Consider the following 25651-nt stretch of genomic DNA (forward strand, 5'->3'; position numbering starts at 1 on the left):
TGGAAAAGCTGCTATATTAAGTGGTCACTGTTTTGTTAGTGGGCTCATCAAAAGGCATTCCACACTGCACTCAAGGCCTTGTGTTGAGACCTTGGGAGTTCATGTTATAATCAGCTTATGCCAGAAAGGCTACCAACCTTTTTGTCCCTAAGAGCCAAGAGTAGGACATACTGTGTGAAACCTGTTCTTTCCCCTTGGGAATAAAGGTCTTTTCCCACGGAAAGTGCTTATTTTGTAATAGAAGATACACTGTTTATGACTGACAGAACGAGTCGAGCCAGGCAGGGAGTGAGACAGCTCTCTGTGTATTTGGAAGCAAAACGACAAAGCTTTGAGTATTCAGACACTGAGATGATGAAATGTAGCCTACACAACCTGAACACAGCTTAACCAACTTAAAGCTGCCCTGTTGGCCCTTCCTGGCATCTTGACTAAAGCATTTTGAGTACAGAAGACATTGTCATTAATTAATCTACATGGATTTGTTTCCTTGATGCAGAGGGTGGGGCTAGGAAGCATGCCACCTAAGGTGTTTTCTCCCTATGCCCCAACAAACTAGAAGGTCTGATAACCCTAAGGGGACAGCCGGCTGTGCCACTTCAGCCCAAGTCTTGATCTGATGCTCAGACCCCACATATAAACTGGCCGATCTCAACAACGGAGAGGGTGGAAGCAGAATTCCCCGATTTCAGGAAAAGATGGACGGATCCTGAGAATAACACTCGTGAACACAAACGTGGGAGGTCACAGAAAGCATACACATCTGCAAAACTGAAAATGTAGGCAAAGGATTCTATTGACAATGTTCCCATGACCCCAGCCTATACTTGAATTAAAGTGACAATATACAATGCCACTTTCTAGATTCCAGTGTGTTCACTGCGCGGTGTCTGAGGGTTGAAGAGGTAGGTTGTGTGGGATAAAAGGAACAACTGGAGCAGGAAACCAATCAATCACTGAGTATCCTGACTCTGAACTCAGAGGAAGAAACAGCTTATATTTGAGATCTGGGCCACAGAGAGAAACATCCTTACTCCTGAACCCAGGATTAAAGACGTACTCTGAAAAGCGTCAAAGAAACACACTGTCCCTAGAATCAGAGCCAGTGAAAGAAATATGCCCTGGTCCTAAGATTAGAGTCAAAAAGCTAAGAACCAGTGAAAGAAACACAGTTTGGCCATAAAGTCAGAGCCATCGCTGACCAGCTAAACTGACCAATCCCTGAGCAGGGAAAAACTAACCAATCCCCCTTCTTGGGAAAACGCCCCTAAGAAGCTCTGTATAAGCCTCTCCACCCCATCAGTTAGGGGCTGCCATAGGGCTGGCCTGAGGCTGTAGTTAATCCCTCCTTGACAGAGGCAGTCGCCCTCCTGGACTCCTCCTTCCCAAATAAAATCTTAGAAGAGTCTTGGGTGACAACGTTCATTTGCTGGCACAGACTAGAAAAACCTGGCTGGGATGTAGGACCAAGCTGAAAACCCTTGCTGAGATGCTCCCTAGGGAGCCTCAGCAAGGCGGAGAAGAATCTTGCTAGGATGCTCCTTAAAGGGGGCGCTGAGCAAGGCCGGGCAGGAAAAAGTAACAACTTTTTGCTGGACTTTAGGGAACAGAGCAGAACTCAGCTCTCCAGGAGAAGAGCAGGATCCCTATATCTTGCAGGGAGACCATCCCCCACCGCACCCCAGCTTCAGGTAGCCTGGCCTCCTGATAGGACACCTGTCCTCCAGGGCTGTCCTGTTATGGCTCCACCCCTCCAGAGCTGTCATATTGTGGCCCTAAATATATCCTGGCTTCTCCATAGTCAGGATATCCCGGGAACACTACTGTAACACATTCCCCTACAGGCTATTTCTTAATTTTCTGAGAAATCACCATAATGATGTCCAAAGGGGCTGTACCAGTTTGCATTCCCACCCGCAGTGCAGAAGTGTTCCCTTTACACCCACATCCTCTCCAGCATACGTTGTCATCAGTGTTTTTGATCTTGGCCATTCTTACAGGTGTAAGATGAAATCTCAGAGTTGTTTTGATTTGCATTTCTCTGATGGCTAAGGATGCTGAGCATTTCCTTAAGTGTCTTTCAGCCATTTTAGGTTTCTCTATTGAGAGTTTTCTGTTTAGATCTGTACCCCATTTTTTTATTGGATTATTTGTTCTTTTGATGACCAATTTCTTGAGTCCTTTGTTTATTTTGGAGACCAGCCCTCTGTCTGACTGTGGAGTTGGTAAAGATCTTTTCCCATTCTGTAGGCTGCTGTTTTGTCTTGTTGACCATGTCCTTTGCTTTACAGAAGCTTTTCAGTTTTAGGAAGTCCCATTTATTAATTGTTTCTCTCAGTGCCTGTGCTGCTGGGGTTCTATCTGGGAAGTGGTCTCCTGTGCCAATGCATTCAGGTGTACCTCCCACTTTCACTTTCTCTTCTATCAGGTTCAGTGTGGTTGGCTTTATGTTGAGGTCTTTGATCCATTTGGACTTGAGTTTTGTGCATGGTGATAGATATGGATTTATTTTCATTCTTCTACAAGTTGGTATCCAGTTATGCTAGCATCATTTGTTGAATATGCTTTTTCTGTTTTATATTTTTAGCTTCTTTGTAAGAAGTCAGGTGTTTGTAGGTGTGTGGATTGATATCTGGGTCTTCCATTCAGTTCTATTAGTCCTTCTGTCTGTTTTTATGCCAAAACAAGGTTGTTTTCAGTACTGTAGCTCTGTAGTAGAGTTTGAAGTCAGGGATAGTGATGCCTCCAGAAGTTCCTTTATTGTACAGGATTGTTTTGGCTATCCAGGGTTTTTTGCTTTTTCATATGAAGTTGAGTACTGTTCTTTCGAGGTCTGTGAAGAATTTTGCTGGGAATTACATTGAATCTGTAGATTGCCTTTGGTAAGATTGCCATTTTGACTGTGTTAATTCTACCCACCCAAGAGCATGGGAGCTCTTTTCATCTTCTGGTGTCTTGTTCAGTTTCAGAAATGAGAATGCTTATCCCATACTTGAGTTTATGAAGATGGAAACTTCAAGAAATCACTGAGTAATTTCTGCTGATAGATTTCTGGGAACCTGATGTGTAGAACAGAGTTGACAGTAGTGAAGTGGGGTGTGGCTGGCCAGCCAACCATGGTTCTCAGCCTGAAGCAACCAACAATGGGTGTCTTTGACGCTATGGTGGCATTCATTGGATTTCCTGGGAACTGAATCTGAATATCACGAGAGACATTTGGAAGAAATAGCAAGGGATCCTTGAAAATGTCCCCAGAATAGACAATTTACATGACAATATTTTCTTCTGATTCAAAATTCTTCAAGCAGCATTTCAGACGTTCGAGAAGCTGCCCTGTTCCCGACTAGTCATTTTCCAGGACTCTGACCAAAGCCAGCCACCTTCAGACGGTGTGACTGGATGCAGCTTACCCTCTGGCGATGGCGTTCTTAGGCTCTGTATTTCACATCTCTAGAGGATTAATTAATACTTGAGGATTAAAAAATTAGAGAAGGGGGGACCGTGATCAAGAAATGAAGCAGGTAGTTATGCAAAGGATACGGGATTTGAGACAAATTGGGTAATTAGGGTTTTGTTTTCTGACCTGCAGGACAAGCTGATGAGAACACCTTATCCATTCTGAGCTTAGTTTAAAATGTCACACTTCTGATCGAAGTTATCAATTGCGCAGTCTTGGTTCTCAAAATGAGAATTCCTGATCCCCGAAAGTTAATTACGTTTCTAAAGGAAACACCGTAAGGGAAACTGGAACACACACTCCAACGGTTTTGAAGCGGAGTGTTGAGCAGGTAGTTGGGGAAGGTAAGGCAGACCATAAACAACTGCAAGTCTTCCCAGCCTCACCGAGCAGCCCGAGATCTGGCACCGGCAGCTTGCGGGCAGCGGTTCTCCACTGTCCACCAGGGGGCAGAGCTGCGCGGCACAGAAGGAAGAGAAACAAGACTGGTTTTCCCAAGAGGCAGGTGCGTGACTAAGCGGAGAAGAAATCGTCTTGGAAGGAATGATGAAATGTGTAATTTTTGCACTCACACTCTTAGTAGCTAACCGGAGGCCCTGAGTCCGGGACCTGCTGCTCCAGTTTAGATCTTTCAAAACCTCCGAAAGCTTGCCCAGTCGCCAGCCTGTGACACCACTGGGAAATGGTGGACCTTTAGGTGGGGGACCTATAGGTGAAAGGCAGATCGTTAGGGTCATGCTCTTGAGGGCATCTTCGGACCCGGCCCTTCCTATCCTATGCTTTTTGGCTGCCATGGGACAAAGCTGCTGGTTTCTGCTGCGCCCACTGTGTTTTTTCTTTCCGCAAGCCCGGGCTAGAGATCTGCAGCTGTCGGCTAGTACAAACCTTCCCTCTCTAGAACAGCGGGCTCATTTGGGATACTCTGATAGTGGGTGGAAAGCTAACACACCGGCCATCGGTCTAGCTGTGCTGTCACAACTATTCTTCCTGTTTTCTGCAGCTCTCTGGCCGGTCTGGAGTCCCTGCAGGCCAGCTGTCACCGGTAGCGCCAGCCCGTAGCAGGGTCCTAATACACAGGAGCCACCATAGCAGAAGGGTTGGGAATGTTCAGTCAGCTGCCTCAGCCCAGCCACGCCCACCGAGTAAGGACCTTTGGCTTCAATTTAATAAGAACCACATTAGTTACCAACTGAATCAAGGCTTGGTGGTCCGTTGTGGTAAAGCAAAAATTTCAGTAATACATATCTAAACTCTCGGACATTACAAGGGAATCTTGCATTGCGTGGCTAAGTTAACACTAAATATAGACCCACCAATTATGTGCTGGGTTTATGGGCCTCATGGGAGCCCTTGTGAGCAGCAGAAGATCAAACGACAGAAACGGTAGAAAGTGTTGCTGTCGTTGCTCCCGCGTGGTTGTCTTTTCTCTGAGCAGTCAACTCACGGGTTTCGGGTTTCGTAAGTAATCTGCATGCTCTTCCGTCCTCAGACTGAGCTACGATTCTTGAGTCCTGGGGGTTTTCACTGCATCGCTCTGTGCTTTCCGACTTCTCCTAGAAAAGATGTAGACTTGATTTTAAAAATTGCTTCCTGAATCGAGTGAACTCAGGAGTGCCGTTCACAAGTGGCCTTGTCTCACTCAAAAAAGCATCTTGTTAAGCTTTGAATTCAGTCTCAATGGTGTTCTGAGTTTGTAGCGTGCAATGTGGTGTGAGTTATTTTTCTGTCTGGACACCAACACGTGCAGGGGGAGTGCAGATTCTTGTTTTTTCAGAGACAATTTTCATTTGCCAAAATATCTATTGGTCAAAAATCAAGCAGCTATTAAATGGCAAAAGGCTCAGCTGTTAGCCGTGACCAAGAGCACAGGAAAACGAGATTACTTACTCGGCTCAGCTCCAGGATTAGAAAGGCTTCCATGAAAGGCTGCTGCTTTGGCCATCGGTGAGTCAGTAGATCTGCACAGTGGGGTGGCGCAGGAGGGCCAGGTTAGTGTGACACCCGATGGGTAATGACACTCTGCGCTGGCCTTTGCTGGTTGCTCCTGATTGCCCTGGTTCCAGTTGCCAAAGATAGCAACCGCGGAGTCAATAGCTGTGGGTTCTGGTTTTCAAGACGTGTGACCATTTACCAGCAGAGTCACTCAGGAGCCCTGCGCCCCTCTGTTTTCCTCACTAGTTTGTCCTCTTCCATGGCGCAGTGCTGAGAAGGTATATTGAAATACATCTACTGACGTTGTGGGCTCGAGCTCACTGTAAAGATTTTCTTGCAATCCATTATTTACTTGGGTTGTTTTAGCTAAAAATATAATTACAAATTTATTACAGATTTTATTTTAAGTTATGAGCATGTTGTTGGGGGCGGGTACATGCTCACATGGAGGTCAGAGGACCACCTGCAAACTTGCAGGAGTCCTTTCTCATTGAACCAGATGAAGGAGATTGAATCCGGGCTGCGAGGCTTAGTGCCTTCTGTCTCTCCGTCCCTTGCATTTCTTGGCATCACTTTCTTAGTCTGCGGCAAGGCTAGTAAATTTTATTAGCTGGACTGTTACTCTGAAAAGAGGACTTTTTAGCAATGATTTTTCTAGCTGTGGTCCTCTCCTTTGTATGCAGTTTTCTTTGCTTGTTTGTTTGTTGATGTTGTTGTATTTTGCAACAGCAGTGACATTCCAGAGGGTGAAATTGGAGCTTGAGGATATTAAGTCAGACTCAGAAATGAACTGTGTCTCCGTTACCATGCCCAGAATAGAAGCTGTGTTTGCAGCAACGATCCCACCACCTGACACATACGAAGCTGTGTTTGCAGCAATGATCCCACCACCAGACACATACAGCTTTTATTTTCCTGGTCCAAAAAAAAAAATAATGTTTGGGATAATAAGGTCTACAGAGCTGATGAGACAGAAAACCCCTGTAGAAGGGTGGCTGAGCGCCAGGTGCCTAGGCAGCGGTCAACACTTGGAGGGCGGGGCTCATCCGCAGAGGTGAGGTTTGCTAGCTAAAGCACGTTCACCCCTGGTTGCTGTGCTTTTGCTTTCAGTTGTATCCCGTCAGTCATTCCCTTAGGATCGCTCCGTGGAATATACTTGAAATTCTATCATTTCGATAGTTAGCATGCTTGGCATTGTCTCAATGCATGCAGAGCACTGTGCATTCTTCCCAGTTAAAAATTCAGGAAGACAGAAACCACAAGCAGTGCATGACTCTCTGAGCACAGGGTGCTTCTTAGCTAGGGATCCACGGCTTACACAAGTGCCACACAATTGTAGGTGCCACTGGGTAAATCACGACAAACATTTATTTATTTAGTATGTATATAATGTTAGACGAGGCCATCAGATCTCATAGGTGGTTGTGAGCCACCATGTGGTTGCTGGGAATTGAACTCAGCACCTCTGGAAGAGCAGTCAATGCTCTTAGCCTCCGAGCCATCTCTCCAGCTCCGACAATTTTTATTATTATTATTTATTATTATTATTATTATTATTAGTGTGTGTGTGTGTGTGTGTGTGTAAGCCACATGTGTGTAGGTGCTCACAGAGGCTAGAGGAGGAGGCCAGATCCCTTGGAGCTGGAGTAAAAGGTTGATAGGGGAGAGTCTTCTGGCTTGTGTTAATTTCATTGGTTAAATAAAGAGACTGCCTTGGCCCTTTAATAGGACATAAAATTAGGTAGGCCGAGTAAACAGAACAGAATGCTGGGAGAAAGAAGCTGAGTCAAGGAGTCGCCATGATTCTCCTACCGGACACAGACGCAGGTTAAGATCTTCCCTGGTAAGACACCTCGTGGTGTTACAGGGATATTAGACATGGGTTAGATCGATATGTAAGAGCTAGCCAATAAGAGGCTGGAACTAATGGGCCAGGCAGTGTTTAAAAGAATACAGTTTCCATGTAATTATTTTGGGTATAAAGCTAGCCGTGCGGGAAGCTGGGTGGCGGGACACAGCCCCGCTGCTCCTATTTCAGTAAAAGGTGCTGTGAGCTGCCTGATCACAGTGCTGGGAACCAAATGCAGGTCCTCTGGAAGAGCAGCAAGCTTCCCTAATAGCCGAGCCATTTCTCCAGCCCTGAGGTTTTTTGACTTTTAATAGTGTAGTTTAAGTGTGTGATACTTTCCCCCACCAGATTCTCTATGGCTGTATTAGCATCTTCCCCCCATTTGGTTTCTCCCATCTCTATGGTTATTTTCATTCAGTGGTTGGGTAAAAGAAATCTTTTTGAAGAATGGTATCAGGGAGAAATCTGTTGCCACCTACAGCAGGCACAACATTTACGACCTCCTGCTCCCTCTCAGAATTATTTTAATTATGTGTTTGTGTGTCTAAGTATGTGCACGTGAGTGCAGGTGCCTGCGAAGGCCAGAAGAGGGAGCTGTACTTACAGGTGGTTGTGAGCCGCCAGATGTTAGCACTAAGAACTGAACTCCGGGGGCAGTATTCACTCAGACCATCTGAGCCATCTCTAGCCTCTGCCTTGACTTTCTAAAATGCCTTCTAGACCTCAGACCTTATATCACCCACTAACTCACTTTATGGAAAGAAAAAGACAAAAAGCAGCTTTCTTAGTCATTAAATTAAGTTTTGGAAGCCTTTTCTTCACATCTTTCAATGGCCCAGGATCTCTTATATTAGATTGTGCATGTGTATGTGTGTGGTATTTGTGTGTATGGTGTGTATGTGTGATGTATATGTGTGTGCTCTGTGTGTGTGTGGTGTTTGTGCTCTGTGTGTGTGGTGTGTGTGTGTGTGCGCGCACACACACGCTCATGTAGGCAGGAGGTCAATGTCAATTGTCTTCCTCTCTCACTCTCCACATTATGTTTGGGACAGGGTCTCTCTCGCCCTGGAGGTCACCACTTTGGTTAGACTGGCCGGCCAGTGAACCCCTCTGATCTGCTTGTCTCCTCCACCCCCATCACTGGGGCTGTGGACGGCACCACTGCACCTAGTTTCTCTATGCTCAGAGGTGACGTCAGGACCTCATGCTTGTGCAGCAAGCATTTTGTCACTGAAACATCCTCTTCTCAGCCATGCATCAAAGCGGCATTGCTGCAGACTTCTCAGCCATGCATCAACGCGGCATTGCTGCAGACTTGCCCAGTCTGCTCAGGGTTTTCAGCGGGGAAGTGTGCTCTTGGGAAAGAATATTTGCACATAAACTTCAGGTGGAAAAGTATTTGTTACATAAGTGATCTCAGTTTCTCAGAAGCCAGATAGAGAGATCAGGTTCCAGAACTATCAAGATTCCTCTCTTGTTGGGAGGTGGTGGAACACGCTTCAATCTCAGCACTCCAGAGGCAGCGGCAGGTGGATCTCTGTGAGTTCAAGGCCAGCCTGACCTACAGAGAAAGCTCCAGGCTAGCCAGGGCTATACATTGCTGACTTTAAGGACTGGAGAGATGGCTCTGCTGTTAGAGCACTTGCTACTCTTGCAGAGGACCTGGGTTCAGATCTAACCAGCCCGCACAGTGTAGTTCACAGCTGTCCCTGACTCTCGTTCCCGGAAATCCAGCTGCCTTTTCAGGACCTGGGTTCAGATCTAACCAGCCCGCACAGTGTAGTTCACAGCTGTCCCTGACTCTAGTTCCCGGAAACCAGCTACCTTTTCAGGCTTCCTGGGCACCAGGCATATGCTGCACATACACCCATGCAAGCCAAAAAATTAATAAAAATGCAGAGAAAATAAAAATAATAATCATATCTGTGTAATAGCCCTGGTTGACCTGGGCTTTATAGACCAGGTTGACCTTGAACTCACAGAGATCTGCCTGCCTCTGCTTCTCGAGTGCTGGAATTAAAGAGGTGCACCACCATGCCCAGCCTGGAGGCAGATCCTTCCTTTAGTGCCTGTATTTGCTAAGGTTTTGTCCTACAAAGCCACAACAAGCACCTAATGGCTAAGATACGTCCGAGGGCCAGGACTCATGCCAAACTGAAGAAAACACAAACATGACCATTAATATTTTTCCATTATTTATGCTATGCGGGAAGAATGCCTGAGTGCCGTGCTGTGCATACAGAGGCCAGAGGACAGCTTGTCTCTTCCAGTCTTTCCTCTCACCACAGCGGTTTCTGAGACGGAACTCAGAAATCAGTTCAGGTCAGGCTCGGTGGCAAGTACTGTTATCTTGCCAGGCCCCAAGACTGCAATTTTGTGTTCAATTAGAAACGTAGAAGGGCTCGTGGCTGTCCATAGGTCTGTCTGCCCGTCTTTATGGTCATTTGTTGGCTAGCTTGCTTTGTCTTTATAATTGTTAAGTAGTGTTTTTACACAAAGGACTTGAAGCATGTCGAACTAAGAACCATCTGATAAGAGAGACACCCTTTGAAAGGCAATTATGAGGTAAAAATCAGACCCAGGGAAAATAAGAGGCAAGTTGGAAGCCCAGGAGGAGGGAACATAGTGGACACACACGTAAGAGCTGCTGGATGCTAACCACACCTTCGAGTCTGGCAAGCGGAGGCCAAAGAATAGCTGCTACAGTGGCCCACCGAGGACATACTTCCTCCTAACCACAGCCTTTTTAGACCCTAGCACAGCATTTGTTGACGGTGGCTTCTATGTCAGCCCGTCTTCCTGATGCTCTGGCTTGTGCCTCTTCTTCCTGATGGTGGCATTTTCTTTCAGGGACAATGACTCACTCCTCCCGGGATGTTGGACCTCACGGCATCCATGAAGAAGGAAAACTCTATGTTGTGGATTCCATAAATGACTTGAACAAACTCAATCTCTGTCCGACAGAATCACAACATCTATTCCGTATGTATGATCCTGGAAGTGTTTCAGGCTGCCACGGCTTTGGGACTTCCTGAAAACATCAAGGACACAGTGGATGTATTTCCCGTGGTGGGGGCAGGGTGGTTGTCAGCAATCCCTGGGCCCTAGAAATGCTGTTTAAACAGTCTTTGCTTTATGCTCCCAATCTTTCAAAGGATTATTGGCTTTCTTGGCAAGATCTGAACACTTAAAAATTCCCAAGAGAAGCCAGGCACGCTGGCCCACACTTGTAATTCCAGCAGGGGAAGGGTGGGGCAGGAGGGCGACATGGTTCAGGTCAGCCTGGGCTATGAGAGGAAGTTCCTGGTAGCGGTCCCTTAGTAGGCGCCCACTCATGTCCTGATTTTCCCTTTAAAACTCCTGGGGAAGAATCCTACAGTGTTGTTGTCACCGGGCAGGGTGGAGGATGCAGAGCTGGCCTCCCAGGACCTGCTCAGTCCCTCTTAGCTTTTGCGCCTCTTGGTAACCATGGTTAGGTTCGTTATATTCTCTGCTTCCCAGGGGCCTTGTGTTAGCAGAGAATGCTGAGAACAATGTTCAACACATTTACTAGTTTATAAATAAAATCGTTATTGTTCTGATGTGCAAAGAGCCAACTTCATTTTCTACTTACTGATTACAAACTTCCCAATTAAAGTGTTAGAAGGGACGTGAGAGCAAAGGGAAAATCTCCTGAACACAAAGTGTACCTTGCACCCTAAGTGTTAGAAACCGGCCTCTCAGGCTCCCAGGGCCCAGCCTTTCTAGTTTAACTGATGAGTATTCGAACACAAGTGTTAAATGACCACTTGCTGTTTGCTTCACAAACGCTCGAAATTGTTTAGTTTTCTACCCGACCCGTCATTCCCCTCTGTCTTTTCCAAGTTCTTCCTTTTGTCCTTGTTTCAACTCGTTCAGATCCTCGTCTGTTTATCGCAGTGAGCGTTGCTGTCAGCCTGTGGTGTGGCTTTGCTGAGGAGGCTGAAGCTGTGGAAAGGATGGAACAGGAGATGTACTTGGTTACATAATCAAGCAGTGTAATGAGTGGGACCAATTCAGAGAGGAGGAGAATATAAAATGTAATCCAGCAATCTCCCTACCCCAGGGGCTCGCAGCTCTTATTCAACTTTATCTGAGCATTATTAGGCACCTAAGAGTTACAAAGTAGCTAATGAGAGGCAATTCCCAGCACCAGGTGCTGAGAAGAGAGCCTCACCCCTAGAGCAAATCTATCTTGGAAATAGCTTTAAGAAACCAAAACACCCCAGGGGCTCTTCTTGTCTAATGGATACAGACCTAAGTGATTATTCTGATAATAAAAGCAATTTCCTGAGAGACGCCACACAGTGTTTGGTCTTCCACACAGGGAAGGCATCCTACACAGCTCCATTAAGATCACTTAGGGGATGGGCAGTCGAGTTCCCACCAATTTTCTATTCCTTCTCCAAAGAACAATTTAAGCCGCTCTACTCCACAGTTAGCAGTTTGCAAAGATCCTTCCGCACATGTCCAAGGACATAGCCGAAGCCTACTCATGCTCTCAATTCTAACAGGAAAGATAAACAGTTCCAGAATCGCTCTTCCAAAGGCACCCCTAATGCAGAAGTCACATCCCAGGGCTGTCCAGGGAGAAAGGGTGCCACTCCATCTCTCTGTCTGGTTCTGAGATTCTGTCGCTTTCTCTCTTATTAGCGTTAGAGGAGAAAATCTCAAACACTGCTACGCACCCAGGAAGTGGAAGACGCGGTCTCTTCTTTATGGGACTGCTCCTGATGTTGACGGTCAGCCTAGCTCTGGTGTTCTTTGCCATCTTCCTAATAAGTGAGTACTTCAGGCAGGCTTGTCTCTATTTTTGTGTTTGTCCTTCGTAGCTAGCTGCTGCTGCTCGAGCGAACAAGCACTTTCTGGCCATCGGTTTTCAGCAAAAGCCTGGGGGAAACCCAGTGTCCCAATGGCACCTTGTTGCTCCCGGATAGGGTCCTTGGGCACAAGTCCACAGCGTGCTCCCACAAGGTCAGGTCATTTCTGTTACATATTTATATAAGCTTTAAATTTGCTCCAAGCTGTACACAACTTACCGTGCTTAATTTTAGTTTTCTGTACTCATTACGTCTATGTCTTCATTACATTTAGGCATAGCATACATTTCCTGAGGTTTTACACTTCCCCTCATGGTTTCTCATTTGTGTATCACCCCAGAGGTCAGTTCAGAGTAGCGAGGGCTCAGGCTAATCGCCAGAGTCAGTCCTGAGGGAGTGAGGGCAGGCCACTTCTTCCCTGTTTGGTGCTGGTTCCTGTCCTGTCTGCTCTTAGACTGGGAGATACATGTCATGCCCTTAAATGGTGACAAGGAGTCTTTCCCACATCTGCTCCTCAGTGCAGGGACCCCTAAGCAGATTCATGTCAGCCTCCTGTTTGCTACTTTCTCCCATATCACAGAAAGCTATAAGCAACTGGGGATAGGGAGGGTCTTACTTTTTTTCTCAATTTTTATTTCATGTGCATTGGTGTTATGCCTACATGTATGTCTGTGTGAAGGCATCAGATCATGTGAACTGGAGTTACAGACAGTTGTAAGGTGCCATATGAGTGATGGGAATTGAACCTGGGTCCTCTGAAAGGGCAACCAGTGCTCTTAACCACCGAGTCCCTTCTCCAGCCCCAGAGAGGGTATTATGTTTAACATCATTTGGACTGGTAGCTTATTTCTTCCCTCTGGTCATTTCTGCTTGCTTATGGTATCTGACATTTTTCTTTTCTTTTTGAGATAGGATTTCACTACTTAGCCAAGGTTGGCCTTGAATTTGAGATCTTCTGTCCCACCCTCTTGAGCTCTGGGATTGCAAGCCTGCACCGCCACGCTTGCCTTAACTTCAGCCATTTTAAATGAGACACAAAACTCCACGTCTTTGCAATGCTTCTTATTTAAGACCCTTTTGGAGCAGAGGAGGTGGAGGTGTTAGTTGTGAGAAGACTCCTTTCTGCGTCTGAGGCTGGGTGTGTAAGAAGGGGAATTGTGCAATTTTTTTTGTGGGGACAAGAAAAAAATGTCTATTCGCCCCACCCAGATAGACCAAAGAGCTGACTGTAGTCCAGCTCAGCTGGTGAGCAAGGAGTTTACTGGGATTGTCTGTGCCACCGTGTATCAAAGGTGTGGCAGTTGCTTTTCTGCTGTTCTGCTAGAACACACAACAAAAGACAACTTAAAGGGGGGAGGTCTCTAAATGGTCACCTAGGAGATACGCAGTAGAGTCTTCTTCAACTTTGGTCACCCCTCTAGGGTAGTACCCAAATGAGACCTACCATTGAGGGAGCATGCCATGGACTCATGCCCAAGGACCCTGTCCAGGAGCAATAAGGTGCCCTCGGGATACTGAGTATCAGAGGGGTAACCGTCCATCATGCTGGGGAGGCACGGTAGCAAGCCACAGGCATGGTGGCAGGAGCAGGGATCTGAGAGATGACATCTTTCACTACAAATGAGAGGGAGCTGGAGTTGGAATTGCAGAATATTCCTTTACACTGTGAGAAGATGTGTTTACATCTCTAAACAGCCCGCCAGTGGAGCAAGTGTTCAAACGCAAGTACCTCTGCAGCAGCTTGCGTCACCGGGAAGCCCGCTCCCGCATGGGTGACAGCTTGAACTTCCCCTTGGTGGACCATTTGGAGATGCTTAGGTGGAGCATGCTAGAGCTGGCACATCCCTGGAGGTGTGTAACGAGTCTTTCTCTGACCAGCTCCCGAACTTCTTATTAATTATGAAACTTCAGTCTATAGCTTAGTCTTGTTCCTAACTAGCTCCTAAACTTAATTAACCCATTTATTTTCACCTACGTTCTGTCACATTGCTCTTTATCTCATCTCTCTGTGCTGCTCCTGCTGCTTCCTCCATGTCCGTCTCGAAACCCCACCTTTCTTCCTCTCTCTGAGTCCTCTCTGTCCCCAGAAATCCTACCTAACCTCTTCCTGCCTAGCTATGGGTCATTCAGCTCTTTATTAAACCAATGATAGTGACATAATAGATAAAACAAAAAGAAATTATTTGGTATTTGCCTCAAATGTTTGTTTTCACTTTACTTTGCCTCCCCCCCCACCCCCAGACAGGGTTTCTCTGTGTAGCTTTGGAGCCTGTCCTGGAATTCTGTAGACCAGGTTAGCCTTGAATTCACAGAGATCTGCCTGCCTCTGTCTCCCAAGTGCTGGAATTAAAGGTGTGTGCCACCAACTGCTTTGGGTTTTGATTTGGTCTCACTGGTTCTCCTGGTGTGTGGAATCTGCTCCCATCTGCTTCCTGAGTGCTGGGGTTGTGAACCATGCTCTTCTCAAGTGTTTTACGTTGAGGCCAGGAAGCGAGGTGAGGGACTGAGAGTGTCTTTAAGATGGATGGGAGGGCACACACTTGTAACCCCAAAGCTTGGCAGACGAGAGACAGGGAAACATGAGTTCAAGGCCAACTTGAGATTAAAAAAAATGTATAATTTTGTTGCTCAAGTGAGCACACTGGGTCAGACATGTTAATCTCATTATGTTTTATGTGAGTGTGTACGTATGTGTGTATATGTTTGTGTGTTTCCATGTTCATGTGTATAGAGGCAGAGGTAGGTGTTGGGGCCCAGAGAATGTCATTTTCCAGATAACAGAGAAAGCCATTCCTGAGAAAGGTCCTGGAAATGACACTGAGAACTAAGTTTCCAGCAGGCTTGGGGATTCGCTGATGCTCAGCACTCACGGGGCTCCCTCTGCTGGCCCTGCTCTAACAGTCGGCTTTCCATTTGAAGTTCAGACAGGAAATCAGATGGACGACGTGTCAAGAAGACTGATGGCTGAGGGAAGGGACATAGACGACCTTAAGAAAATCAACAGCATGATCGTAAAGCGGCTCAACCAGCTGGACTCGGAACGGAATTGAAATGATTTCCCCTTGAGTGGCCAGGGATACCAGGAGCTTCTCAGCTTGCCCGGAAGTACATAGGACCGAGAAAGTGCGCTGCTTCAGGTGGCAGATCCGCTCTGACACTGGCTAGTTCAAGGACGGGTATCGCTCCGAGTTTAGAGGCGGCAGCCAGAAAGAGGTGAACTGGATTCAGGCTGATATCCTGCTAACCGGTTGCTTCAGCTTTGGTGGGGTTAGGGTGGTGGGTGGGTAGCGTGGAGAGGAATCAAGAGCAGGGAACTCAGCCCTTTACGTGCAACTGCCTAAAATGAGCGCGTTTGAGAAGACTTCCAGGTTCCTAGTGAGGTCTATGATGCCTCAGGCCCATGTATAGATTCCTGCTTACACCTAAGGCCTCCGCAGAACTGTCCAAGCTGCGGTGAACCCGCGGTCACTCTTTTCAGCACACAGTCTTCTATCGGGGTGACACCCTTCCACTACAGCTTTTGAGCACCGTTGTCTGCTGCCTGGGGAGAACATGGGTAGCAGCGGTGTGTGTGCTGAAGTCGAGGGACAAAAGAGAAAGCCTACTACGGTCTGCGACTGTCTCCTGACCTCTCTTTGTGATAACCATCTGGTTCTAGAGACTCTCCCATGCATCCGTGGGAAAAGACAATACTGTCTATTTATGCATAATTTATATACTCTATTAAGCTTTGTCATTAAAAAAAACCCCTTGGTACCCTACTGATGACTTGGAAGAAACTGGCTAGGTGTGTGGTCTTTGCCAAATTAGAGTAGAACATCGTGTATTTGGGAACATTCTTGTTTTAGCATGTAAGACTAAGGTATGCTTGAGCAGGGCGGTGGTGATGGTGGTGCACACCTTTAATCAGGAGGGGGAAGCAGATGGATCTTTGTGAATTCAAGGCCAGCCTGGTCTTCAAGAGCTAGTTCCAAAGCTACAGAGAAACCTTGTCTCAAAAAACAAAACCAAACGAAACAAAGAAGGTATGCTATAGATGACAAAATGGGGCAAAATAAGCAAGTTTATAGGCATGAGTTTTTATTTAATTAAAACACACTGTTGTGAGTCAGTTGAAGAATGTATGGCATTTTTTTGTCATTTTTGTTTATTCAAAACATTTGAGCTTGCTTGAAAATGAAGTAGATGCAAAAACACACTTTAAATAATAATAATACATGATGGAATAAAAATGAAAAATTTACTTCTATTATTTATGGATTGATTTTGCACTAAAAATTTATATTGCATACTTTTCTTAAAATTAATTACTTGGAAATATCATGTGGAAAATTAAAAACAAAATTTTGAGTCTGGTGGTGGTGGTGCACACCTTTAATTCCAGCACTTAGGAGGCAGAGGCAGGCAGGTCTCTGTGAGTTCAAGGCCAGCCTGGTCTACAGAGAGAGAGTTCCATAACAGTCAGGGCTACACAGAGAAACCCTGTCTTGAAAATTATATATATACATAATATATAAACACAAAATTATATGCATATATATTGTTTATTGAAAATTTTTTATTGATCTAGTATGGCAAATGTCTCTTGTTATAAAGATTTATTGTAAAATTGTTTCAGAAAAATAGAAGATCTGATTCAACAGCTCCAAGAAAAAACTCATTTCTTTCTGCCTACCCTTGTGTCTTTTTCTGTTCTTCTTACACAGTGGACATTTCTATGCTCAGTAATAAGCAATCTTGATTCTGAAACATTGTGAACTTTGTAATGTAAAGTATTTAATAATCTGGGCATCAAACTCACATTTTCAAGGAAAGCACTTTACTGACTGAGCTGCATCTCCAGCCCCTGAAAACCATTTTTTTTTTGTGATGCTTATATTGTCCAGATGAAAACATGGTGACCCCTCTGGCATTCACAGTCTGAAAAATACCACAGCTTGTAGCTTTTTACTTGTAAATCAAGAACATCTGTTAAAAGTTTTGGTGGGGCCAGTGAGGTGGCTCAGCAGGTAAAGGCACTTGCTAAATCTGATGGCCTAAATTCAATCCCTAGAACTCAAATGAGAGAGAGAGAGAGAGAGAGAGAGAGAGAGAGAGAGAGAGAGAGAGAGAGAGAAACTGACTCCTACATGTATTCTCTGACTCATGTGGGCTCATGTGTGCCTGCATGGACAGAGACAGAGAAACAGACACGCATGTACACATACACATAGACACACACACACACACACACACACACACACACACACACACACACAGTAATCGGCATGGCACTATGGAAACAAACTGATGTGTTTAAATGTTGTCTATTGGTAAAGACCTAATATTTTAGAATGTTATTTAAGATCATGAGATCATCAGATGTAGGATGCAAGACTATTTCAGGAGGAGACTGGAATAAGAGGGTGTCTTGTTTCTCTAGCGATTTAGTCTGGAGAACGCTAGGGTCTGTTGTTGCCTCCCTGAGATGGAATCAAGACCTGTCTCTATTGGACTCATCAGTGACTTGGGAAAGGGTTGACAAGAGGAGGGGAGAGGCAGCGAGGGGAGCAGAGAAAAATGTACAGCTCAATAAAAATCAACAACAACAAAAAAGAAAACCTAAACAAACAAACAAACAAACAAACAAAACTGAGTCATGAAGGTCTTTGAATTTCCAAAGAGTGAGCACAATAAACTTTGTCTCTTAAAAGTTAATTGCCTTGGGCATTTCATTGAAATATTATGAAACAGGCTACTTCATTTAATGTTTGGAAAATAATTCATGAATTTATCCTACAAAATATTAATTTGAAAAGTTGACACTATTAATGTATATTCAAAAGTTTTTCTTCATTCATGACTTTAATTTACTGAATATTAACAGAATTTCAAGGATCCTCAATTCTTTTTCCCTTCCTTTCTTCCTTCCTTGCACTTCTTTCCTTTCTCTCTTCCTTCCTTCTCTCTCTCTCTCTCTCTCTCTCTCTCTCTCTCTCTCTCTCTCTCTCTCTCTCTCTTGCTTCCCCTTTTGAGACAGGGTCTTTCTATGCGTAGACCTGGTTGCCCAGGAACTTCCTCTGTTCAACTGACCTCGAATTCAAAATTTACCTGTCTCTTCCTCTCCAGTACTGGGATTAAGGAAAGGCATGCACTCCCCCACACCTAAAGATCCTCTATTTTTTTTTTTTTTTTTGGTTTTTCGAGACAGGGTTTCTCTGTGGTTTTGGAGCCTGTCCTGGAACTAGCTCTTGTAGACCAGGCTGGTCTCGAACTCACAGAGATCCGCCTGCCTCTGCCTCCTGAGTGCTGGGATTAAAGGCGTGCGCCACCACCGCCCGGCTTAAGATCCTCTATTTTGATGTTAATATGAAACAACATAAAATTCCAGCATAGAACAAGGAAGTCAGACTTACCTAAGATCCTGATTGCCAATCAGCATGGTATACTTCATTGTGTCGGTTCTAATTGGTAATTTTTCTGCTTCCCCAAAAGAGTTCAGATTCACTGGCATTTCACAGTGAGCTATTGATAGTCATTAAGTCCTGAGCGCCCTAACCACTCTCTGGGTACCGGCTGGGTGCTCTGCACAAAAGCGCAGCTGCTGTTTTTCAGCAGGCTCCTGTCTTCAGAGAATACAAGTTTTCTGGAAGATGTAACACATAATTAAAAATGCAAGTACTTTGCATGCCAGAGAAACAATTTCATTTTTAACTGTGTGTCTGTGTGTCTGTATGGACATGAGTGAAGGTGCCCCTGGAGATCAGAGACTGGTCATTGGATCCCATTACTTTGGGTTTACAGGTGGCGCAAACCTCCCTGCAAGGGTCTTCCTCAAGAACAATGTGGTTCTTAACTGCTGAGTCATCTTCCAGCCCAATAGCTATGACTTAGTCACAGGATCCGATAGCAGGAGCTGTGTGGTACCTGTGATGGTTTAGGCAGCCATGAGCACAGGAGAAATGACGTACGGCACCACGGCACTCTGTCCTTGTGTGTGTGCCTGGGTAAAATGTCAGACCCCTCCTTAGCTCCTGGAATGTTTACACTCATCCTTCAATCTCTTTCCAATCAAACCCCGCACTCCTTTTCTGTTAGAATCTGCTGACGGGTCCTGCTCCCCACCCAGCACTGCTGTAACTGTCTTACTACAGACTTACAGCTTCTGTTTTTGTGTCTAATTCCCAGGGGACCTTAAAGACAAGGCTTGTCAGTCAATTCTTTTTAAATTGCTGCTCCCCAGCACATGGCATTTGCTATGACAAAGGTCCTCAGGAAACACAGCAATGATTCTTCTCTTCCTTTGCACATACACTCTCTGCCATTTCTGAAGCCCCGTTCTGCTTCGTAAGCACTTCAAAGATTACCCTTGCCCGGAGAGCAGCCAGTGAGTGCACTGTTTCTTTAGAGACAGACTTTCACCCATTCTCATGCCCGCAGCAAGTTCTTCCAGGTGAAGACACCCCCTACATACTGCACCACGAGCTCTCAGTTCTCAACAGGTGAAAAACATCCTATAAACCCGACTGCCTAAATGAAGGTTAACCCTGGAAAAAAGCCCGCTGACCAAGGACTGTTCAAAAAGAAAAATGGAGGCTTTTAGGAAATAAAGCTTTACCTGGTCAGCCCCAGCAGCCATTCCAGAAAGCCTGCCTTCTTTGCCTCCAACTCTGTTTCCATGTCTGGATTCACACAAAGCGAAGTTAATGTTTGTGGAGCCTGAAAGATGAGCGTGGGCAGGGAGTACTCAGACCTAGAACTCCATGACGCAGTCAGGTAAGAAAGCGGTTTTGATTCTCAGCAGCTTGAAGCAGACCAGGGGAGACACACTTTCACCCTTTGCTTAGTTTGGACAGATGTTATGTAACCAAAACCACGTGTGTGTTATATGTGTGTACTTGACTGAATAATGTATGTAGTTCAGACTGGGCAGCAAGTTGTTTCTGATGGGTTTTTCTGCATGGTGAATGAGCCAGGTCTGGGAGGAGTTCCTTAAGTTTGAAAAAAATATTTTAGATATGATTTGAGAATGAGACATCACTTGTCAGGAGTGTGTAATATAAAACCAATAAAGCAAATTCATTGAACAAATGGATGGATGAATGAAGGTTGTCTGAAAAGGATATCGACTTATTTTAATGTTTTATTCTAATGAACAATCATTTAATGTATAGGCAAGAATTGTTTTATAATTGAAAGGAATGTCAGAAACGTCAGAAGCAGAAATGAGTTCAAAAACAATTTTATCACTGTATGAATATATTCTATATGAATATAACTTCAGCATGTGAATATGACTCTTCCTATGCAAAGAGAAAAGCAAAAGGATAGATAGATAAAGCACACATGTGAGAAAAAGAATGAACTTCTTCTTGTACTACAGCAGGCCAGAGCATGGCTCCCAGGGTCAAATTATTTCCGTTTTCACCCTCCTTGGTAGCTGTGCCTGAACTGTGCAGCCTCTTTCCTTATTTGTAAATGGGATAACACTACAAATTCTCAGTATCGATGAAGGCGAAGTCCTTGCAACTGGGGTTGGCTTGTTTAAACAGCCAATGAAAGCCAACCATATGACACTTGTTATATTTGTTAGTGTAAATAGAGAAACCATGGACCATAAATGTCCCGCTCAGGGCATCAAATCATTCCCTTTCATTCCCTGTTGAAAATGGGGAGTCAATGAAACACGGTTTCATTTGAGAGTGGCTATTAGTTGTCCACAGCTTCTGGGGATTGTTTAAATATTTCACAAGTCCTTGTTGGAACTTTAAGTCTTACAAAGTAAAGTTCAAGGAATGAAGTTCATTTTTACTTTATTGGAATTAGTTTTTGTGAGTGAATGAGAAGCATAGTGTTATAACCAGTATAACCATCAGATGGCAGTATTGTTATAGGTTGATTCCACTGTGGCCTTCTTTCTGTCTGACTGGACAACAGTAGCCTTTAGGAAGGTGGGTGTTCCAGGTATTCCCTGTGCGCTGGGGGAAGACTCCAAGGAACTCACTGAGAGCCACACTGAGCTTTGCCTTGTTCACTATTCAGTTCCATGTCAATTCAGCTGTTGAAGAGAGACCTTTGTATTTTATTTGAGCATACAAATTTTATTTCAGTTCAATTTAGTTTACTTATCTAATTAAAAAAAACTTACTTGTTCTACTTATTAAAAAGCAATCCATCATTACTCTGCTTTAGGAATGTGTCAATAATTTTATTTTAAAGTAAGTCCAAAACAAACAAAAACACCCCCCCCTCCCACCACCCAAACACAAGTAAACCCATCAGCAATTAAGATTAAGCTGCCAACTTGACCAAAGAGCTCAGGCTATTGGTTGCTCTCCACAAACTGGCAGCAAGGCCCTGGTGCTGAAGACAGCACCCACATAACTTGTCGAATGTGGAAAGGTGGAGTTGGTGCCTCCCTACAGCATAAACCTCTACAGACTGGTGTTCCTGGGACTGGAAGGTGTTCTATATGCTTCCAAAGGAGAAAGGTCAACACCAGCCCAGCTACAAAGTCTTTGTGATTCCAATGGTGACCTGCCTGTGTGTTGGCTACAACAGCGGCACAAAGCTGAGGAAGTAACCAGCCACTATCTGACTGAATTTAAGGCCACTCCACGAGGTGGAACCATCCCTAACACTGCTAGGGTACCCAATAACCAAAGACCAGATAGGCTGGGAACCTAGGGAAAAACCAAATACTAACCTGTAATTGTCTTCTACTATACTCATAGATCAGTTTATGCTCAGACATTATCAGAGATGCCTCCCCTGGACTAGACGAGAACAAATTCAGAGACCTGTAGCAGGACAATGTGCAGAGAGAGACAGACAGACCTTGGAATACTTATTCCTAAATGGGATGTCTCTGCCAAAACCCTCCCCTCAGGGCACACAGAACCCAGCAGAAGAGGAGGTGGAAAGATTGCTGGAGCCAGAGGGGATGGAGACGGCCAAGGAAACAAGACCTTCTACACAGAGCAGGACGGATGAATCAGGGAGGCTGTGGCAGCATGCCCGGTGTCTGCACAGACAGGGTCCCAGCGCCGAGAGGAGGAGTGGACACAGAAGCTATGTCCAACTGATAACCATGTGCAAATAAAAAACCAGTTCCTCCAACGCAGCCTCACTGAGGCTACAAACCACTCTTAAAGCCAGGCCGAGTGCCCAGCAGTAGATGGCCAACAAAATGAAATCAAAGGACATCTTTGGAGGGTCTTTGTTTCATAAGGTTTTGATGACATTTCTTTAAACCTTACAGTTCCTTCGCATATATTATGACTTCTGGCTTGCGTTTTTAGGGAATTCTGTGTGTATGAACACGAGTCTCCCCATCTACACTTTTCTCTCGAGCTTTTCCTTTGGCTCCTCTCCTTCTGTTTATCTTATTATTGTCCTCCAGATGCCTATATGCTTTCTAATGAGAGACAGAAAGGTGTGGATTCTGATGAGAGAGAAGTTAGGGCGAATCCCGGATAAGCTGGGGGAGATGAAACCATAATCAGAATATATTATATGAAAAAAATCCATTTTCAAAAGAAGTAAGTTGCCAAACTTTGAGTACATATTTAATTTAATGCTGCTTAAGACACACACTATTTATGATTTATTCATACAAAGGTAATTGAGTTCGTCACCAGCATAATATGCTTTTTATGCAGTAGCTGAACCTTAGATTATTCTTTCAAATTTTCATCTATTATTTTTAGGCTCTGATGAAAATCCTCATAGCTCCATTTGTCAGTGAAATATCTAATGTTGGGAAAAATACAATTTTAACATTAGTATCAGCATTAATGTAATCCCATCCTTATGCCCTTGTAGTACCAATCTTGTTTAGCAAACTTTTTAAAGGACAATTTTTTATTTTGTGAATATTTTGTTTAATGATGTTTTAAACATAACGTGCTCAATAATTATAATTCATCTTCTTTATTTTATTATGCTCATTTGAAGTGAAAAATTTGTGTTATTTCATTTTTCTTTACATTTTGAGGTTAATATATCATTTCTCTCTTCCCTTTCTTCCTGTCAAACCCTTCTATGCACCTGCCATATTATCTTCCAATTCACAGTCTCTTTTTCATTAACTGTTGTGACACACACATTGTGTGCATGCGTGTTTGTGTGTGTGTGTGTGTGTGTGTATTCCCCATTGTAATATACTTAGTCTGTAAAATGTTATTCATACATATGTTCTCAGTGCTGATGCTTTGGTATTGGATGAGCAATTAGAAATAAGACTATTTCTCTTAGCATCCCTTAGTTGCCTGTGATTCTCTGTGTAGGGTTGAGGCCCTGGGCTTTTCCAGTCCTCTTTGTCATGTCCATTATTGGCATCCTTGTTCAGTTCCAAGGCAGTTACGTGGGCGAGACTTGGGGCGTAGCTTCTGACATTCCTAGGAGATACAACCCCATTGCAAACTCTATGACCTCTGGTTCCTACAGTCCGTCTGCCCTCTCCACTGGGGTTGGGCTCCACCCCTCTGCATTTTGACTGGCGATGGTTTCCACCTGTTGCAAAGATAAGGACTACCCTTATCTGTGGGCACAAGGACAGATGTTTAGACTGTAGGGTGGGACCATGCTGGTTTAGTAAAATGGCAGCTGTAGGCTCTCATCCAAGATCCATGACTTCACCGGCCCTGAGCAGTTGGCTAGGTTTCCAGCACCAGGCATGGTTCCCCTCTTGTTGAGTGGGTCTTAGAGAATTGTTACTGCTATTGCCAGGGTATGATGCTACGATTATACCCTTGGTGTTTGTTATCCTGCCATGCTGGTCATTTGTGGTTCATAGGCAAAAAGACAATTCTCGAGAAGAACTCTTGGCTTAAATTTAAGTAACTTGAGTACAGGGAGTTGTCACAAAGTTATGAGTGTTGAAAAACTTCAACTATCTGCATCACATTTAACAGTAGGTTTTATAAACGCCAAAAGGATGACATCTTTCATTTGTTTTTGAGATAGGTTCTTACATAGCTCATTCTGGCTGGGATGAAAGGTGTGTGCTATCACATCTGGATTTTTTTAAATGTGTGTGAGTGTTTGCTTGTGTATGTACGAGCACGTGTGGTATCCCTGAGGGCAGAAGACAACATTCCACCTACTGGAACGGGGGCTATCCGCAGCTGTGAGCTGCTTGTGTGGGTGCGGGGAGCCGAACCCAAGTCGTCTGCAAGAGCAGCTGTGCTCTCCACCACTGGACCGTCTCTCCAGCTTCACAGCTTCGTCTGTGCAGGTTTGGGACCATGTCCAGCAATGTCGCTCACAGCACATCGGAACAGGCATTATTGACTTACTGTGAGAGGCGTCTTTAAGAAGAATCATACAGAGAACCCCGACTTCCTCTTGAAATGTGAGCAGTGCATCATCTAGATATTTTTATTTCCCCCTTATTATGAATCTTGTCGATAGAGTAGATTGAAGGTTGGATGCTGTGAGGGCTATTTCCCAGATTTCCCCTTCCCCCTACTGGGAGCCCTTGGGCACTCGGTTTAGTGAATTTAAATATTACATTCAAAGAAGAAGTTCTCACAAAAAGTTCTATGCATTTCTCCCTCTCTCTCTCTCTCCCTCTCTCCCACTCTCTTCCTCTCCGTCCCTTCTTCCCCCCCCCCTCTCTCTCTTTCTCCTTCTCCCTCCCCACCCCACACAGACAACACTTGAGAAAACATGCTTTTATGATGGTTTAGAGTCTGCCCTAAGCAAGTAAGTCTGTTCTGTAGTTTGTGAGGTTTAGATGAACAAGATGTTCACTCGGCCCACGGCTGAGCAGTCAAAGCGCACCCTCCCAATCATTTGCGATAGGATCTTCCTGCGTAGCCAGACGAGCCTAGAAATCACTATATAACCTGGCGCTGCCATCCCCCCTCTCCCTGAGTGTAGGATTAGAGGGTGTGGGTGACCATGCCTGGTACGAAGGCAAAGAGGCATAGCTACCAATTTAGGAAAAAAGAAATGCCTATTAAAGCTAACGCATGTTTGCTTTGGCTGGTTTCCTCTGTAGCGTCTTCCATCAGACACCCAGCAGACAGCAAGTATATGTACCGTGCTTCTATGGATTGTGTGGAAAAAGACGCAGACACTCCTAAGTAGGTGAGCCAGGAATTCAGGATGTTGCTGAGCACTTATATTAACTCTTTAGAATAACTATTCAATCACTCTTTTAACTGAAATATACTGTAGCCTAGAAAAACTATATCATAGTAACATTGAATGACGTATTTGCTTGGTGATCGCTGCATTTTAAGTAGAGATCAAAAGACCCACTAATTATTATTTCCCAGGTTTTAATGAATTTTGAAAACTACCAATATATTGTCACTTTTTAAGATTTCTTTAGAAGTATTTGAAGTCCCCCGTGTTTACCCTCCCAATGTTTTTGACTGGAAAACTTTTTTGCCAGACTTCCGTTGGGAAGCGTTGGTGTATCCTTGCCTAAGGCTTTGTCCCGAAGCTGGGGCTGCCTACGGCAGATGGGGAGAGCCAAAGATTCCCAGTAGTGTCTATCCAACAATCACTAACGCTGTCACTTGACACTTCTCACAATTCCCCAGGAGTCAAGATTCAATTCACACTCTGTTCTCTCCTGCCTCT

At 44.7% G+C, this 25651-nt stretch overlaps 1 protein-coding gene and 1 long non-coding RNA gene across 5 annotated transcripts; one reads left to right on the forward strand and one right to left on the reverse strand.

Moving 5' to 3' along the window:
* Positions 1-254: 254 nt before the first annotated feature.
* On the reverse strand, positions 255-5466 carry LOC142835256 (uncharacterized). Its single transcript, XR_012907767.1, has 3 exons — positions 5345-5466; positions 4771-5010; positions 255-4163 (listed from the first exon to the last, which is right to left on the reverse strand). It is a non-coding gene; the product is annotated as an uncharacterized LOC142835256 (long non-coding RNA).
* Lsmem1 (leucine rich single-pass membrane protein 1) lies at positions 4697-17773 on the forward strand. 4 transcript variants are annotated; one of them, XM_075948619.1, is made up of 4 exons: positions 4697-4915; positions 10089-10220; positions 11910-12038; positions 14996-17773. In XM_075948619.1, exons 1-4 carry the CDS (start codon positions 4789-4791, stop codon positions 15124-15126), a joined length of 519 nt encoding a protein of 172 aa, XP_075804734.1. In that variant the 5' UTR covers positions 4697-4788; the 3' UTR covers positions 15127-17773. The 4 variants fall into 4 exon arrangements, with proteins under 4 accessions (XP_075804734.1, XP_075804736.1, XP_075804737.1 ...); XM_075948621.1 differs by having other exon boundaries at positions 4697-4908; XM_075948622.1 differs by lacking the exon at positions 4697-4915 and adding an exon at positions 6285-6443.
* Positions 17774-25651: the final 7878 nt, after the last annotated feature.

The sequence above is a fragment of the Microtus pennsylvanicus genome, chromosome 14, assembly GCF_037038515.1.
Source record: "Microtus pennsylvanicus isolate mMicPen1 chromosome 14, mMicPen1.hap1, whole genome shotgun sequence".
Lineage (NCBI taxonomy): Eukaryota > Metazoa > Chordata > Mammalia > Rodentia > Cricetidae > Microtus > Microtus pennsylvanicus.

What these genes read in the sequence shown, in the direction of transcription:
- Lsmem1 (XM_075948619.1), top strand. Translation starts at nt 4,789, where the DNA reads ATGGGCCTCATGGGAGCCCTTGTGAGCAGCAGAAGATCAAACGACAGA. An exon ending in AGAATCACAACATCTATTCC is followed by an intron (nt 10,221 to 11,909) that starts GTATGTATGATC and finishes CTCTCTTATTAG; the next exon opens with CGTTAGAGGAGAAAATCTCA. An exon ending in CTTTGCCATCTTCCTAATAA is followed by an intron (nt 12,039 to 14,995) that starts GTGAGTACTTCA and finishes TTCCATTTGAAG; the next exon opens with TTCAGACAGGAAATCAGATG.